General features: G+C 42.8%; 2 protein-coding genes and 1 pseudogene across 5 annotated transcripts; all 3 read right to left on the reverse strand.

Moving 5' to 3' along the window:
• Nucleotides 1-2,554: 2,554 nt before the first annotated feature.
• LOC136509103 (uncharacterized) lies at nt 2,555-4,390 on the reverse strand. 4 transcript variants are annotated; one of them, XM_066503912.1, is made up of 3 exons: nt 3,978-4,390; nt 3,574-3,729; nt 2,555-3,449 (listed from the first exon to the last, which is right to left on the reverse strand). In XM_066503912.1, the coding sequence occupies exons 2-3, from the start codon at nt 3,679-3,681 to the stop codon at nt 3,099-3,101; spliced, it is 459 nt and encodes a 152-aa protein (XP_066360009.1). In that variant the 5' UTR covers nt 3,682-3,729; nt 3,978-4,390; the 3' UTR covers nt 2,555-3,098. The 4 variants fall into 4 exon arrangements, 3 of the variants coding, with proteins under 3 accessions (XP_066360009.1, XP_066360008.1, XP_066360007.1); XM_066503911.1 differs by having other exon boundaries at nt 3,574-3,805; XR_010772226.1 differs by having other exon boundaries at nt 2,555-3,474; nt 3,574-4,390.
• A 359-nt stretch (nt 4,391-4,749) lies between these two features.
• LOC136509042 (chaperone protein ClpC2, chloroplastic-like) lies at nt 4,750-11,419 on the reverse strand (annotated as a pseudogene).
• A 1,147-nt stretch (nt 11,420-12,566) lies between these two features.
• On the reverse strand, nt 12,567-15,521 carry LOC136509043 (uncharacterized). Its single transcript, XM_066503841.1, has 2 exons — nt 15,417-15,521; nt 12,567-14,084 (listed from the first exon to the last, which is right to left on the reverse strand). Exon 2 carries the CDS (start codon nt 14,039-14,041, stop codon nt 12,911-12,913), a length of 1,131 nt encoding a protein of 376 aa, XP_066359938.1. The 5' UTR covers nt 14,042-14,084; nt 15,417-15,521; the 3' UTR covers nt 12,567-12,910.
• Nucleotides 15,522-17,313: the final 1,792 nt, after the last annotated feature.

Raw genomic sequence — 17,313 nt, forward strand, 5'->3', positions numbered from 1 at the left:
CCGATCCAGTATAAACCTTGTGTCCTCTTAGCACACCATCCGGACCAAACGCGCAATATTAGAAATTTACTTGTTGGTGGCAACTCGAAACACCGACAGGGTTCCTTCCACCCTACAAAGGCACAAGATACCATCCTAGGGAGTATGGTGTATGAAGCCCACAAAATCCAAGATAGCTCTTCAACCTGAGGCATTCTTCCCTGAGGGTTACAGTTGAAAGGGCATTTGGGTGTCTGAAGAGTAGGTTTAGGATATTAGACAACAAGCCCTTTCACCCATACAAGACCCAAGTCAAGCTGGTCTTAGCATGTTGTATGCTCCATAACCGGATACTTTGGTATGGGAATGATGAAATTGTGCCACTAGAGGCAGACTGGCAGGCCAATCCAACAAATGAGGCTACACCCCATGACCATGTGATGGACAACAATGCATGGTCTGCCAAGAGAGATGTATGGGCCCAACAGACGTGGCAGACTAGGAATGGGGCAAACTGATAGATGCTCGTTCAACACTATGACTTGTAGGCCTCATGTAGCAGTAATTATGTTGAAAAATGAGACCATTCCCTAAGGCAATGATGCCTATGCAATCTGAACTATGTTTGCTACCTTTAGCTTTTGGTATTTGGTCTGTAATCTGAACTATGTTTGCTACCTTTAGCTTTTGGTATTTGGTCTATAATCTGTACTATGTTTGCTATTGGAGACCTATCTTTAATTGTTCATTCACAAATTATGAAGTTTTTCTGCATCCTTTACTGTTGAATTGCATGTACCATTTGAATTTGTGTTAGCAATGGACAATGGGGATGGTTTTCACATTTTTGGGGAAGAGGTTCACATGAACCATGGGGAGGAGATCCAGGAGGTTCAAGAGGTTAACCCAGCACAACAGGGCAATGGTGCACCACCTCGTCTCATTTGGCCCGTGTGTTGGAGAAGTTCTCTAATCTGGTGGCTGAAGGCGTGAGGAATGACAAGGGTTTCGAGGACTTCTATGTGAATGCTGTTGCCAAGGATCTACAGGCCTTCATCATGCAGCCAGTGACTACCACACAGGTGTACAACCACCTGCGCAAGTGTCGTACTAAATGGGTTAAAGTGTGCAGGCTGAAGGAGCTGAGTGGCGCAAACTGGGATGAAGACCTCTGCATGATAACGCTGGATCCTGAGCATTACCATGGCCATGTTAAGGTACCATCAGCACTGTTTTCAAGTTCCTTCCATTACCTGTTACTGCAATTCTTCCTAATTGTTACCAATTATTCCTAACTGTTTGCTTCCACTTGTTCAGGATCACGCCAAGGATGCTGAATTCCTCAACGTGCCTATTGTCAACTACCAGTTCATGCAGACCATCTTCGGTTCTGGTGTTGCAACTGGGCGATTTGCAATGGGAAGCAATGAAGCTCTAGGCCAGCCATCTGAACAAGATACCATCGACCTGGACACTGATGCACCTGCTCCAAGCAAGGAGGATGGACCAGCACACAAGGAGAAGCCAGATGACAAGAAGCTCGGCAAGAGGAAAAGGGGTTTGAGTGAAGAGGATGTAGTCCTGGTGACTGGAATGACAGATGCTGTCTGGGGAATGAGTGCAGCTATAAGTGAGGGAAATCACTCTGAGGTAGCACCAGGGATTTATGAAGTAGTGATGGGGTGCCCGGATTTTGCAAGGAGTGACTTGATGCTGTGCCTGAACTATCTGATGGATCACAAGGGCCCTTCATTGGTCTTCGTGCAGATGACGCCTTCAGACAAGGACCTATGGATCAAGCAGCATCTGGCCAAAGTCAAAGGACAGATGGCCTTCCAGTGATTGAGAGATGTGAGATGAAGAAAAGTCATCTTCCAATGCTTCAAATGTGGCAGCTTAACCCTTTTTTGATGTGTAACCACTGATGTAATCATTGAACTAAGGCGCTGTTGTTAGGGTAGATTCTGGTAGGAGTGAACTATTTAGATCCTTACCACAATTGGTTGCTGCATTATGCATTGATGAACTCGGTGGCTTTAGCTTCCATGTGATGATCTATGAAATGCATGAACTTTGGTATCTGTGATTTGATTTCTGTGACTTGTAGCTAAGATTTCTGTGATATCACGATGTAATTGAACTGATTGTCCCACTTGATGTATGATGCAGTTGTGATCATGAAGGTGTATGTCGTTTTCGTGGGGCGCACACCTGGAGTGTACACAACTTAGATGGACTGCCAAGCACAAGTGTCTAGTTATCCTAACAACCTGCATCAAAGTTTCCCATCAAGACAGGAGGGTGAGCATGCATTAGCACAATACCCGTCATCGCAGAGAAATAAAACTCCTGAACCGAAGCACCTGGGTGAAGAAAACTTTGCCAAAGTTCAGAACAAGAAACTGGTAGACATGACTGCTAAGGATTTTGTCCTTGTACTCCTCTTTGTAGTTGTAGTGATCCAGGCTTACCTCCTGTACCATGCCTGAGATGCCAAGTTGTACTGTGATGTAATAAGTGAAGAATATGCACTCTATTTGGGTTGAGTAGAACACAATGCAATGTGAACCAAACAGATGTGAACATTACTAAGCATTTCAGTTCAACATGACTAGTTTGCATTAGCAAGCATCTGAGTTCAACCCATCCTAACATTTTCAGTGACAGTACGCTATACAAGATAAGTGCACCATTTAGTTTTCGCATTCTGACATGGGCACAATCAAAAGATCAGGATCACAGCCTGACAGATTACCACAAACCAAGTTCTAGCCTAAGCACCACTGCTAGCTTTCACCACCATCAAGCTAACAGATTAAGTCATAGTACGCTTTACAATCAAAAGATCAGCAGACTGTTCGTTTCGTCGTAAACGATCGTGGATTATTTACTGCTGGCTGGTTTGGTGTGAGAAAAATATTGTTCCAGCTTATAATCCACGATCGTATACGAGCAAGCGACAGGCTGCAGATTCCCAGCCTGACAAGTCACCACATACCAAGTTCTTCTGCATCCACGACCCATGTCAACTACTAACTCGACACCACTATTGAAACTACGAAACACTTGGCGCAGCATCAAAACAGAAGGTCGCCATTACCATCTGCAGGTCCTAGGCATCAATTGGTCTTGAACAAGATGGCCACCACCAGGAACACGATCACTCCAAGCAGGCAGTAGACTAGGTACATCATCTTGCTCTTGTCCACAGCAGTGAGGGCAGCCTTCCTGTGGTATGTGAAGCAGACACGCTCAACAACTCGTTTGGTGCGGTTCACCTCCTGCAGCTCAACCCTTGCATTTGTTGCGATGTCATTGCAGCGGATAGCATCAATCAGAGCTTCATTTGCGGTGGCCTCACAACGCCTTGTGACCTTGAGCTCCTTCCACAGTTCCTTCAAGCAGGCCTGAACCCGTTCTGGCCAGGGTTCATCCAACCACTCGATGAACTGGCACTGATCAGCCTCATCCTGCGTGAGTCAAAGGTTACTACAACTGAGTAATTCCAAATGTGACATGTGTTCCATTCAATGAGCAATTAGATGTAAATGACAAGATTTGACAGATCAATCAATGATCGATTGAAGCACTAACCTGCATTGGGCAACCCAAGAAGCGCCTGCCTGTGTGCTTCCCACCCCAAGCTTTCTTCATAATGGCATGGCGACCATGTTCACACTTGCGAATCCTCACAACATGCATGCCGGACCAATCAGTCTCGTGGACAGCATCAGGGATGATGGAGTCGCTCTGGTCATATGAAGAACAGGTGGAAAACCCCAAATCGGTCAAAAAACCAGCACTAATGCGCATCTATTGATCACACCTAGGGTTTTCCTCAAGAATCCAACACAAATCAGCAACTATCCTAGGGTTTCTGTAAACAATTGAACACAAATCGCCACCTATCCTTGCGACCTTCAAAGGCAAAAATGGGTTTTTGGCATTCCAACTAAAACCGTAGGAGGGAGGGGAGCAGGACGGGAACAAACGTATACCTCGGATGTCGCGTTGTCGTCGTTGTCACGGTTCTCCGACGAGTAGGCGAACTCCCCGTCCTCACTCCTCGCCGAGCGGCTCCTGGACGAAGACCCGGCGGCCGGCGAACGGAGCGGAGACGCCGATTGGGAGGCACAGCCGCACAGGTGCAGCCGGAGCCACCAGTGCAACGGCCCACAGCGCGGCGCACCTCCAAGGAGTCCGCGACGGCGGCGTTGTTGCTCATCGACACGGGTGGGATGGCTCGTCGGCGACGGCTTCGAGGGAGGGCTAGGAGGCGAGGGGATAGCGAGAGGGAGACGAGGGGTCGAGGGACGGTGAACGAAAGGTGGTGAGTGAGCTCGTGGGTGGCCGGTTCGTATTTATGGACGGAGTAATGGGTGACGGGGTAAGCACACCGATTGAAGTTAGGGGTGAAATGTGCACCAAACTAAACACACCTACCCTTGGCTACACTAGTACAGCCAGGAGCTCATGCACCTAACCAAACAAAATCTGAGCTAAAACAGACCAACAAAAGCAGTCAACCAAACATGACTTGATGGAACCAGACCAAACCCAACCTAGCTCCAATTCTAGCCGGGCTCCATCTAAACCGGGAAACCAAACACACCCATAGCCAAACACGCCCATAGGTACCGCAGCACCTGGCTGGGCTGGCTGCGAGACGAGAGACGGTATTGGAATCATGCCTACGTGCTACTTGACCTGTCTGTATCTGTATGCCTGTACAAAGACAAGAGCTTTTCACATCACTGTGTACACAATACCTTAATAAACCAGGCAGATTAACTTGAGACAAAAGAATACTTGAATTTGAAAAGGAATTCAAAGGCAGCAACGATTTCCCCTTTGACTATACCACTACATATACACAGTTATATGCTAACTATATATGATAATGTGTTTGAAACAAAAACTCTGCTATTTTGTCATCATCTGTTATGTACGAGCTAAACGGTGATCGCCGGAGTTGAGAGCTCCGGTATGCCGCCTTGGCCATTGAGCACAACGACCTTCCCCTCCGAGTCCACATCCACTATGGCAGAGTCGCCCTCCTTTACCTCCCCAGCGAGCATCTTCTCGGCAAGGCTGTCCTCCAGCAGCCTCATGATGGCTCGCCTCAGCGGGCGTGCACCGTAGCTGGGGTTGTAGCCTTCGTCCACCACCCGCTCCTTGAACTTCTCAGTCACTTGCAGATTGATGTCCTTGGCCTTCAGCCTGTCAAAGACCTCCTGGAGCATGATATCCGCGATCTCCTTGACCTCGAGCTTGGTCAGCTGCCTGAACACGATCATCTCATCGAGACGGTTGAGGAACTCAGGTCGGAAGTACTGCTTCATCTCCTCGATGACCAGGCTCTTGATCCTGCTGTAGCTGCTGTCCTTCTCATCAGAGTCAAGGTCAAATCCAATCTTCCGCCCACCCTTCTCGATGACGCTGCTCCCTACATTTGAGGTCATGATCAGGAGTGTGTTCTTGAAGTCCACAGTCCTTCCCTTGCTGTCAGTCAATCTCCCATCTTCCAAAATCTGAAGCATCATGTTGAAGACATCCGGGTGTGCCTTCTCAATCTCATCAAAGAGCACAACTGTGTATGGCCGCCGTCGAACTGCCTCTGTCAGCTGCCCACCCTCAGTGTATCCTACATATCCTGGAGGTGAACCAATCAGCTTGGATACTGTGTGCCTCTCCATGAATTCACTCATATCAAGCCGGATCATAGCCTCCTCAGAGCCAAAGTAATAGGCTGCAAGAGCCTTTGCAAGCTCTGACTTCCCAACACCGGTGGGACCTGCAAAAATAAAGCTTGCAATTGGCCTGTTGGGGTTCTTGAGACCCACACGAGCACGGCGGATGGAGCGACTAATGGCTACCACAGCCTCATCTTGTCCAATGACACGCTTGTGCAAAGTCCCTTCCATCTTAAGAAGCTTATCCGATTCATCGCTGGAAACCTTCTCCACAGGGATGCCAGTCCATGACGATACTATGTGCTGGATATCTGCTTCATTGACCATAGGTCCTGTCTCTCCAGACTCTTCCTCTGCTTTGCTCAATTCCTTGCTCTTGTCAATGAAGGCTGTTATCTGGGCCTTCAATTCCATTTCACGGTCTCGCAATTCCCCAGCCTAATGGCATAACATTTAAAAAGGGAAATTAGCTATGAAAGAACATCTGTATCTTAGAAAAGGTGGAAAAATTAAGTAATCAAAAGTACAGGGAGAAGGCAGAACAAGGGCATCCACATATCCAATTGGAGCGGATGCAAATTGCTAAATAAACAAAAGAACAGGAAGAAAGAAAGTGCATAGTCAGGGGCATGTTATTATCATTCAAATAAAACTATCACTGAAAACCATTTAAAACCAAAAGCATGTAACAACTGTTTTTTTAACTCTGTGTTAGTACATCCTAATATGGAAATGGGGAACTTCACTCAAGTAAGAGCATTCATTGATGAAATGAACAAGAATTACTGAATCATCCAAAATTATTTGTAATCCTCCAACTGTATTGAATATGTTCTATGTACAAGCTACTGCATATAGAACAGTTATGGTGGATCGAAATTATAATTTAATATGATCTTCAGGAGGTCAGGCAACATTTAAGTTGTGTCACAAACTTGAAAGAGATGTAAATGTAACAGATCATCCATAGTCAATTACCTTCTCGAAATCCTGGCTACGAACAGCTTCATTCTTCTGTTTCGTGATTTGTTTGAGCTCCTTGTCAAGCTCTCTTGCTTCCTCAGGAACCTGCCCCAAAAGTAAAATTTAGATACTGTTTAGGGCATGCAAGAATTAAGCATACAAATAAATGAAAACAGATGACTCGGTACCTGTGCATGCTGTAGCCTAACACGGGAACCTGCTTCATCAATCAAGTCAATTGCCTTATCTGGGAGGAAACGATCACTGCAAACAGAAATATGTTGTCAGATGATCATTCGGATGCAATAAAGTAGCAAAAATAAATTGCAGATGGATGTAGTCAGACAAACATAGTTGTTTTTTCAGGGATGCAAGCTAAAGTTCCAACTATTTTTCACTGTGGTGTTTTTACATTTCCGCTGATGCATGTGATGTATTTTTATTTACAGTTCACAGACCTGATATATTGATATGACAGTTTTGCAGCTGCAATCAGAGCTTCATCAGTGTAACGAAGTTTATGGTGGATCTCATATCGTTCCCTCAGTCCTCTGAGAATTTCAATGGTTTCATCTACTGTTGGCTCTGGCACTTTCACAGGTTGAAACCGCCGTTCAAGTGCTGGGTCTTTCTCAATGTGCTTCCTATACTCATCAAGTGTAGTCGCTCCAATGCACTGCAATTAAACATAATAGGTCAGTAATAACAACCTCATCACAAGCAAGGGCGCTGGAAAGCTCATCTTGAAGGACAACAAGATACTGGACTTATTCCAAAAGAACAGATAAGAGAATATTCACCACAGCATAGGAACATGTTATCTACACACCTGTAATTCACCTCTGGCCAACGCAGGCTTCAAGATATTAGCAGCATCTATAGCACCTTCGGCTGCTCCTGCTCCTATCAGAGTGTGAACTTCATCAATAAAGAGTATTATCTCATCACTCTGCTTTATTTCCTCCATCAGCTTCTTTAATCTTTCTTCGAATTCTCCACGGTATTTTGTGCCAGCAACAAGAAGTCCCATGTCAAGGGTAATGACCTGTGGTAAATTGGTTGAACAAATATCCATCATTTCCTCACAATCTCATCAAAAGAATACAGAAATGTGGCAGAAAAGTATATTTACAACCAGTTGAAACAACTACTAGACCACAGAATCAACCAGTGAGCTGAGATTAATCACTTAGAAATTCTGATTTAATGTATCACAAAAGAGTACAAATATTTACAACATACTTTGTTCTTCTTCTATTTGCTCAATCAGTGTGCTGGTTAGTATAGATGATTATTTCTACAATCTCTCCAATGGTTATGGAGCAGGTTTTTCAATCACTAAACTGTGCTTACACATACTTAAATGTCCACTGGATGGGATGGCTCAAGTAAAATGAGAGAAAAGAGCAACACATGCATGCACCCTCAAGTAAAGCTGCATAAATATACCATACACGATTAAACAACAGTACACAAGAACAAAAAAATATTCAAACTCATATGTTCACAATAGATGTAGAATTAATTGACAGAAAAATACTACAAATAGATAGATACATATTGCATAATTGCTTTGAAATGATAAAAAAGGGTACCTTTTTCCCTTCTATTGTTTCAGGTACATCGCCTGTAGAAATGCGTTGAGCAAGCCCTTCAGCAATTGCAGTCTTTCCAACACCAGGCTCTCCAATCAAGCAGGGATTGTTCTTGGTTCGTCTACCTAAAATTTGTACCACAACGCTCAATCTGTGGCTGCCTTCCAACAACAGGATCTAATTTTCCCTGCAGATGTGATCAACATGAGTTCTATCACAGAAATTGAGCTGGTTATAATGCAGTAGGTCAGAAATACTACCTCCTCTGCTAATTTTGTTAAATTAGTTCCATACTCCTCAAGAGTTGGCATCTTATTACCACTGCTGCCCCCTCCAACTCCAGCACCAACAGCTTCTGTGGTCTCACCAATCATTCGAATAACCTATAGAGGTTCATGACATTGAGGAAACAGCTAATAAACAAAAATTCTTTTTGTACAGAGAACTCCCTACTGTCAGAAATAGACATCAGATATAGGTTTACCTGTGTACGGATATTGCTGGGGTCAGATCCGAGACTCTCAAGCACACGAGCCGCCACACCTTCACCCTCACGAAGCAGCCCAAGAAGCAGGTGCTCAGATCCAATATAATTATGTCCTGGGAAGCAAATATTTAGTGCTTGAGATAAATCTTCTATGGAACTTATTAAAAATTCGAAATATAATGAGGAAATGGAGTGTGCTGTGGTTCGATACATAGAAGGAAATGATATTCTTGTTAAGATAAATGTCTTGACAATTACCAACATAGGAAGTACATGTAATTTAGTTGAGGAACAAGATAAAGGCCAAGGGTGTTTGTCTGTTATCATATTAGATGAGAAAGCAGGGTGGGATTACTTTACATATAGAGGTGCACAGCAGAAATTTTCTTTATAGGTGCACAAAGCAGGACAATGAAGAAAGAAATGCATCTATGAGTTCAATTGCATCCTAAGACCTAAATTATTGAATGGGAAAATAGTTTAATGATGCAAATATGTAAAAGTTTGGAAATATGCTGATAAATGGGGATCCAAGCCACCTGTCACTGGGGTCATTGTTATTTTTCAGCTTGTGTTACTACAAAAGTTTCTTTGATGAAGATATAAAATATGTTCGAGATGAAGATATAAAATAGCACCACAGTAAGTGGATTGCAATGAGATTATGATGCTTCATTATACTTTGCAGCTTCCACTTGAATACTTAAAAAGGTGACATAAAACAGACAGACCTGGAAGATTAACTACATGCAAATATTGCAATCAACTGTCCATTATCAAGTCAGGGTCCCTCTGACATCAGTTAAGAATGATGTTTTCAATACTTATGGGAATGTGCAACGGAAGCTCTGTCAAAATGCAATTGTTATATTTGTATCTGATAATCAACAATTTGTACAATGTATTTTAGGCAAAAAGTTTCATTGAAAAATATGCTAACTGGAAGCTTTCTAGAACTCTCTAGAAAAAAGCACAAGTGTGGAAGTAATCAAGTAATAGGAAAATGAAATTCCTTTCTGGGAGAACAGAACACTGGTGAATAGAGACATTCTTCTAATAGATTTTTGTAGCGAATGAGTAAAATTAGAAGATAAGACCAAAAGGGTATCACAAGGACCTTGACCAGCAATTCCTTCTACTATGTTTTCGTGCATGAATAAGAGAGAATAGGAAATGAAAATTAAGACAACGCGACAAGGACAGCATTTCACAAGAAGCCTTGATAAACAACATACCTAATTGGCGAGCTTCCTCCAAGGAGAGCTCCAAAACACGTTTCGCGCGTGGTGTGAATGGTATTTCAACAGCAACAAAACCATTGCCGCGGCCAATAATCTTTTCCACCTCCACACGTGCATCCTTGAGATTTATTCCCATGGACTTGAGCACCTTAGCTGCAATACCAGTGCCCTCTCCAATCAGACCCAAGAGAATCTGCTCAGTTCCAACAAAGTTGTGCCCCAGGCGCCTTGCTTCCTCTTGCGCAAGCATGATGACCTTAATAGCTTTCTCGGTGAACCTCTCAAACATTGCCCGAGTAACAAAACGAGAACATCTTGTCCGTCGAGACGACCTGTAAGATGCAATGGTCGACCTGGAATTGGACACCGTCGGTGTGACCGAGAAGCTATGCACTGATCTTAGACCCACAAATGCTGACATCTTGACAGGGCGGCTAAGTGACATTGCCAACATAGAGGCAGGCCTCCTGGTGCCATGGGACCTCCAACGCTGGGTGCTTATGCGACCCCCGAATGTTGTTCCGAGGGCAACTGACTGGAGTAAGGTCCCTGCCATGGTCAGAAATACCGTCCCTTATCCTGCACCAAGACATTACAACGGTTAATCAAATATTACAAACCAATCTTCTAAAGTTCTCAGATAAACACAAAGGGTCAATTCTAATCATGCGCAGGAATAGTGCATGCCAATCATCAGTATGCTGCTCTTGATCCATCTGACCCCCCCCCCCCCCCCCCCCCCCCCCCCCCCCCCCCAAAAAAAAAATGCAAAAACAAAATGTGCTAGGAAATGGAGAACAAACCGTGCCAAACAAAAATGGAAAAATTAGATGTGCTAGAAACAGGAAGACAGGCTTAAAACACAGCAGTAGATGTTCACCGGTTCCTAGCAAATCAATCCGCGGCAATCTGGATGGATAAGGGCACGGGCACCGATACAACGCGCAAAGATTTGGGATTGCGGGCTCACAAAAAGATGTTTCATTTCCGGCGACAGAGAAAATCACAACCACTCCGTTTACCGATTGAATTAGTGTTTCAACCTCGCATTGACATCGATTATATCAAAAGACGGAGAAAGATGAACCTTGCCGCTTATCCACAACCAAAACTGAACAAAAAAACAAGAATTTCCCCCCAAGATTATCAAGGGATTCCGCGGATAAGAATCAGAGCCCACCGACAACACACGATTACTAATCCATCCATCCATGTATCCAGGAATGGAAATCTCGACATGAGAATCAGGAGCCCGTAGCAGGCAAGAATCACACCCAAGAACGAAGAACTCACACACAGAGGACAAAGAGAGGATCGCTGGGGGTGCTCACCTTCCGAGGAGAGAGGAAGAGGAGGGAAGGGAAGGGCGGTGCGTTGGTGTGCGTCCTCCCCTGGTCCCTGGAGATAAGGGGGGCCGCGCTGCCCGAGTGCCCAACAAGAAAGAGGACTAGTGATTGTTTTCTCTTTCTCCTCCTTTCGTATAGCCTCCTGCTTCTGCCTTTTGTCTGTTTCCTATTTTTCTTCTTTATTTATTTTCTGAGGATGGGAAATTATTGGCAGGCATGCAATTTTCTTCACGTGGCAGATATTTTTTTGAGGGGGGTAACAGATTTTTTTGCCCAATGTGAGAACAGAATCAGCAGTAGGTTTTCAGTGTATGCAATGCAAGTGTTGAAAGGACAAGCCACGTTTGGCTTATCCAGAAACTAACTTGTTCGGCTTGTTTTTTCAGTCAGAACGGTGTTTTTTCCTCGTAACAATTCAGCCAAAACGGTATTTTCAACCAGTTTCAGCCAAGAATCTGCCAGCCTAGGGCAGCGTTGAGAAAACCGACTTGAGGACGCCAAAGAAATGGAACACATTCATTTCAAATTTTCCTTACTTTATAAAATTCAGAATACACAAATTGTGGGACTCTGTTGACACCCTCTGATGTCATCGAGAACAAAGTTATCACATGCCAATTTAACTAGTACCCACTGCGTCATCGAGAAGAGAAACGGAACAAGATACTTTCCCCATGCTAAACTCTAGTAAGCATCAATCAATCCATAGAGCCACGTAGGAACATAAGAAACCATATAATATGGGTGTGGTCAACACGAAAAAGATCTTAACATCGACACAGGCCAAGTGCTGCGATGGAGTTTTTCTTGACGCCTCGTAGGCCATCAGTTTCTGCAAATCAGCGCAGTACACTCCTACGGCAGCGCCGCCAGCTTTCTAGGATTTGTTGCCAACTTGCCATCTGAGGGTGCGTTTAGATCAAAAAATTTTGGATTTTGGCTCACTGTAGCATTTCGTTTGTATTTGGTAATTAGTGTCTAATTATGGACTAATTAGGTTTAAAAGTTTCGTCTCGCAATTTCTCGACCAACTGTGTAATTAGTTTTTTTTTTCGTCTACATTTAGTACTCCATGCATGTTCCGCAAGATTCGATATGACAGTTACTATGCAAAATTTTTTGGCAACTAAACGGGGCCTGAGTCGATTACACTGAAGGTGAACCAAAAAAAGCCTCTGAATAGTTCTGGCCGGATGGCCAAGCAATGCGGTAGGCGACAAATTCTAAGAATACAAGTGGAAATTGTACTTCTTTTTGTAGATACTTGAATGGGAAGCTTCAACTTTGCAGTTGCAGATGCCATTATCATTACGCCATTACATCATGCTCCAAGGGTACTAGAATCTGATGTCAGATCTAGATTACCACTGCCAAAAAAAATTGACCTGAAACTGACATCAGACAACAGGTCCTATATTAACGATTACAAAACGCACCATCTCGTTTACAAAAACCCTGCCTTTGACCTCAGAGCAATGCCAATGCACCGATAGTTAAATCCGCAATGTATTGGCTGCTGATTGCTACAGACCTATATATGGAAGAACCTACACGGATTGCTCATGGTAGCTTGCTTTGCTTACAGCAGGATGATTGCACAGGACAACTATCTTGGAGATATCCACAGACTAAATTGGTAGTCTGAGGAATCCGAGCCCATGCCTTCATGGCCATCAAACTCATCCAATCCAATCAACTCTTCAATCCAACTCTTCTTATCCGCTAGTTTCTGGACGTCTGATGATGCTTCAATCTTTTTAGCAGACTGATCTGCCTGCAACTGTGGAGAGCTAATCTTTCTTGGACCACCAAGTTTCAAGTGAGGCGGCCTTCTTTTCTGACACATGCTCGGCATCTGATGATGGCTGGAACTAGAGGGTGCAGATGCTTTTGTTATCCTGCTTAACCTGGAGGGAACTGCAGGCGTCTTCTGAATCTTCTCTTCGGAGGAGGCCATGCTTCCTTTTGTGCCTGAATTGTTAATCCCTTGACGCGGTTCAATGCACTTCTTCACTGAAGATAGTGTGCTCTTATGGAGCCTCTGCAAGACTGGATTCAAGTGACGAACTTCAGCATACCCGAGATCCATTGTGTTTCTACGAGGCGACACAATCAGAAATTTGTCAAATTCAGGACTGTTGTAGGAAGTGCGCTCAAATGGCCAGAATATTGGCCCATCAGAGTCGTTGGCTTCTTTGCTCTGCAATATTCCTGTACTATAACTGGAAGGACCAAACTTGAGGCTTCTGATTGCACTGAAAGAAGGGCTGGGGAAATCAAAACCGAGTACATCTGGAAGCTGTTCCTTGTCTGGCAGCAAGGCAGAATCCTCAGCTTCAAGATCTAAAGAAGAAACCCAGATATCTGTTCTGTCAAGATCCTCAGACTGAGCATCCGACTGTACAGTGAATGGCGTACTGGGGGTACTGATTGTAGATGACTGTTCGCTGAGAGAATTTTCATATGAAGAATCACCCCATTCTGAGTCTGAAAGAACAAAGGGGAAACCTTTCTCTTCAAGCCTCCATTTAACTGCATCCTCCTCGGTTTTATCCTGTTTACAACTTTTTAGGGACAGATTATGGATGGCCAAATGAAACTGCTTGTCAGGACATGAAGAAGTTGCAATCTCCTCGCCGTCATTGGAACTAGATAATGATAACTGTGTCGAGAACTGATCATGAAATGAAGTTGTCTTGTTGTCAAGTTCAGAACCATCAAAATCATGGGTCCCCATGCTGTCCTTTGTATTTTACATCAACCTAACAGATCCATTCGACCTAATATTATACAAACAAGAACTGTTAGTGGAAAAACAGCACACTAACAAATTGTTGAGTTTTACAAGGAAACAATAGCAGCTGTAATTAAAACAAGTACTGCAGACAAACTAGAAACAAAATAAGCCAGAATAACACTTTAAATATTTGACTGAAGCATGCATCACCACTGTGGTATTGATGTTACACAAGCAATTAATATCAGCTAATGTTGTTGACAGGATCAAACTAATACACTCCATGATTATTAAGTGGTTCAATAGAACAATCTAGACTTTGCATCACGCATGATATGTTCATTTCTTCTTACTCGAATATATTCTGAAAAGTATCCCAAAGAAAGCCTAAAAACATTATTTGTTATTCAAACAGGCACTTTTCTTCATTGACCAGGGTTTTATCGACATGTTCGTTGGTTGGTTTCTGGGCTGATAAGCCCAACTGATGCTGGTTTGTTGTGAGAGGAAAATACTGTTGGTTGGCTGATAAGCTCTAACACTGCTTTTGCTAACCACTTCAGCTACATATGGGCTTTTAAAAACAAAAGCGACCTACTCCCATCTATGAAAAGTCCGTAATGTGTGAATGTTGTTTTCATATATCACTAGCAGGTTCAGGTGTCCCAACAAGGCCAAAAAGAAAATATATTACTATGTAGTCAGATAAGTACTGGATAAAGAATTCCAGCAATGGACCACTAAAATCAACCTGACGCTCTAGCCTCTAGTCAAGGGAACCGTCACACACCTTCAAAAGTGAACAAGTCCATTCACATTCACATTATGATAGTCTTGCATAGGTTCAGAAATGGTCAGAGTGGAGAAGGTGTGATAGACTGATAGCGATATGCAAAGAATTATTTTTTTTCGTTTAAAACATAAATATTGATATTATTACCGCTGTTCAGATTTCTTCGTCCACATACACAATGATGCATACAACTATGACTAGAAACAATAAAATCACAGCCATCTCGAATTTCTATGCAGGGTTCAGTGTTCTCCCAGATAAACAAGAGTCCCAAATTACTCTGTTTTCATAGTGGCACAAACAAGTAAAAAGTTTTTAGACCACCACCTGACGAGGAATTACTTCTAGTTAAAATAACAGAACTGTAGTTCTGATTAACCAAAGAAAAAAAAACGGGGGATACGAAATATGTCGCATCTGGAAATCGAGAAACAGAAGGAAAAAGAAACATAAATCTTGCGCAAGAACGCTACCTCTCGTGGAAACAGGTAAAAATCACCAAAAGTAATGGAAAACGGGGGCAATAAACCAAAGAAGAGCATGATTAGTAACCACAGAGAAAGGGGAGGGACAGTCCGTTACCTGAATCCGTGGTTCTTGGCGAAGCCGCCAAACCCTTTTGCTCCGCTGCGCACCCCCTCCGTCCTCGCTCTGATGGAGCGGTTTTAAGACTTCGGCTATGTTCGGCTGGTTGCGCTGATGGGTACTGGGAAAAAAAATATTGTATCATAATTCGGCTTATAAGACTGTCCCAACTAGGAGATCCAAATAAAAAATAGACAGTGAGAGACCTAAAATTAGTCTTCAATAGGAGACTTATTTTAGGTTGTCTGAGAGACACAACCTAAATATAGATATTCTCTCTCCTGAAAATCCATTTACAGAAATGATTCTTTTTTGGATTTTGTTGTAAGAAAAGATATCGAATAGGTATTGAAGCTTTTGCTTATAGCGCTACCTAAAGTATAAATAGGTCTTATATTTTAGGTGGCGTTGTTGGAGATAGCCTAAGTCGGCTTAGCCCTTGTTTAGTTTGCGAAAAGTTTTTTCAAAAAGTGCTACAGTGTCCATCACATCGAATCTTGCGATACGTGTATAGAGCATTAAATATAGATGAAAAAAAAACTAATTGCACAGTTTGATTGGAAATTGCGAGACGAATGTTTTAAGCCTAATTAGTCCATAATTAAACACTAATTACCAAATAAAAATGAAAGTACTATAGTAGTCAAATTTCCAACTTTCCACCAACTAAACAGGGGCTTATACTAGCCGAATAGCCTTTGGTTGTGGTAGTGGTCTCTGTTTTTTTTTTCTGTTGGGACCTCCGATTCCTCATGATTCACATTTCGGTCCCAAAAATTTAGGAAATGCATTGGCAAAATTTCTTACCTGAAATGGCACGGCAAGATATTCAGGTGATTGTGTCCAATCAGTATAAACAATATCATGTGTTTCCTTAATGGATTCCGTGCAATGGTGTCAAATTTACACCTATAATTGATACTTAATTTTTTTAAACACGGTATAATGCTGGTGCTCAAATACACCCTGAACCCTAAACCCTACACTCATACCTATTGATAAACATGTTGTCTACCACTAAAAATAGCATAATTAAATCCATGGCTTACCAATGGAAAAATATTGTCATTAAATTTTAGAATATCGTCTATGAGAATGTGGTCACATATGCCCAAGTGATGGGGTTAGACTAAGGGCCTGGTTGATAATGCGGTTTTCAAAAGCTATAGTATCAAAGAACTGTAGTTTTATAGGCTAAAAAGGCAAAAAAAAATGTGGTTTAGAAAAAAGAGATTATGAATGGAGTTTCTAAAACTCTAAAAAACAACAATTTTGACAAAACCATGATTTTAAAGACTACAAGATTTGTTGCATCCAAACACCCAGTGGCTTCTAAAAACCAAAGTATTTTTTGTAGAACCATATTATTTTTTTCAATACTTAAAAAATACTTTGCATCAAAATGGGGCCTAAGTGGACAAGTTCCAGAGTAAGGACCTAACCTTATGTATAAATGACACTTAAGCCCTCTTAGTGGCAGGGCTTATCGAGAGGCTTTAGTTCTGGCTTCTTTGGTGAAGTCCTCCCAAACACTAGCTCATAAAATGGCTCAACGAGAGTAGTTGTGAAGTTGATTTTCTTACTAGAAGGATGAAGCCACCTAAAGGTGGCTTTTCCGACTTCTTATAGGTGAAGTCATTTGTAGAAAAAAATACCAAACAGGATCTCATGACCTCTTTGGAGGGGCTCCAAAGAGCTCCGGCCACTCCACTATGGTGCTGATGTAGCAACAACTCATATGAGTCAATGAAAAAAAACTAGCTTCACCCGTTCCCACATGAGGTGAAGACTTGAAAGCTCTAGTTTGGTTTTGGTTAATTGATGAAACCCTAAGTGCTAACCTAGTTTATCAAAGTGATTATGAGATAGGTAGCACTACTCCAAGTGATGAAGC

The sequence above is a fragment of the Miscanthus floridulus genome, chromosome 15, assembly GCF_019320115.1.
Source record: "Miscanthus floridulus cultivar M001 chromosome 15, ASM1932011v1, whole genome shotgun sequence".
In the NCBI taxonomy this organism is placed as follows: Eukaryota; Viridiplantae; Streptophyta; class Magnoliopsida; order Poales; family Poaceae; genus Miscanthus; species Miscanthus floridulus.

Coding starts and splice junctions, on each gene's coding strand:
- LOC136509103 (XM_066503911.1), bottom strand. CDS start 3,792: ATGCGCATTAGTGCTGGTTTTTTGACCGATTTGGGGTTTTCCACCTGT. Junction 3,450..3,573: donor TCTTGGGTTGCCCAATGCAG/GTTAGTGCTTCA, acceptor TGACTCACGCAG/GATGAGGCTGATCAGTGCCA.
- LOC136509043 (XM_066503841.1), bottom strand. CDS start 14,041: ATGGGGACCCATGATTTTGATGGTTCTGAACTTGACAACAAGACAACT.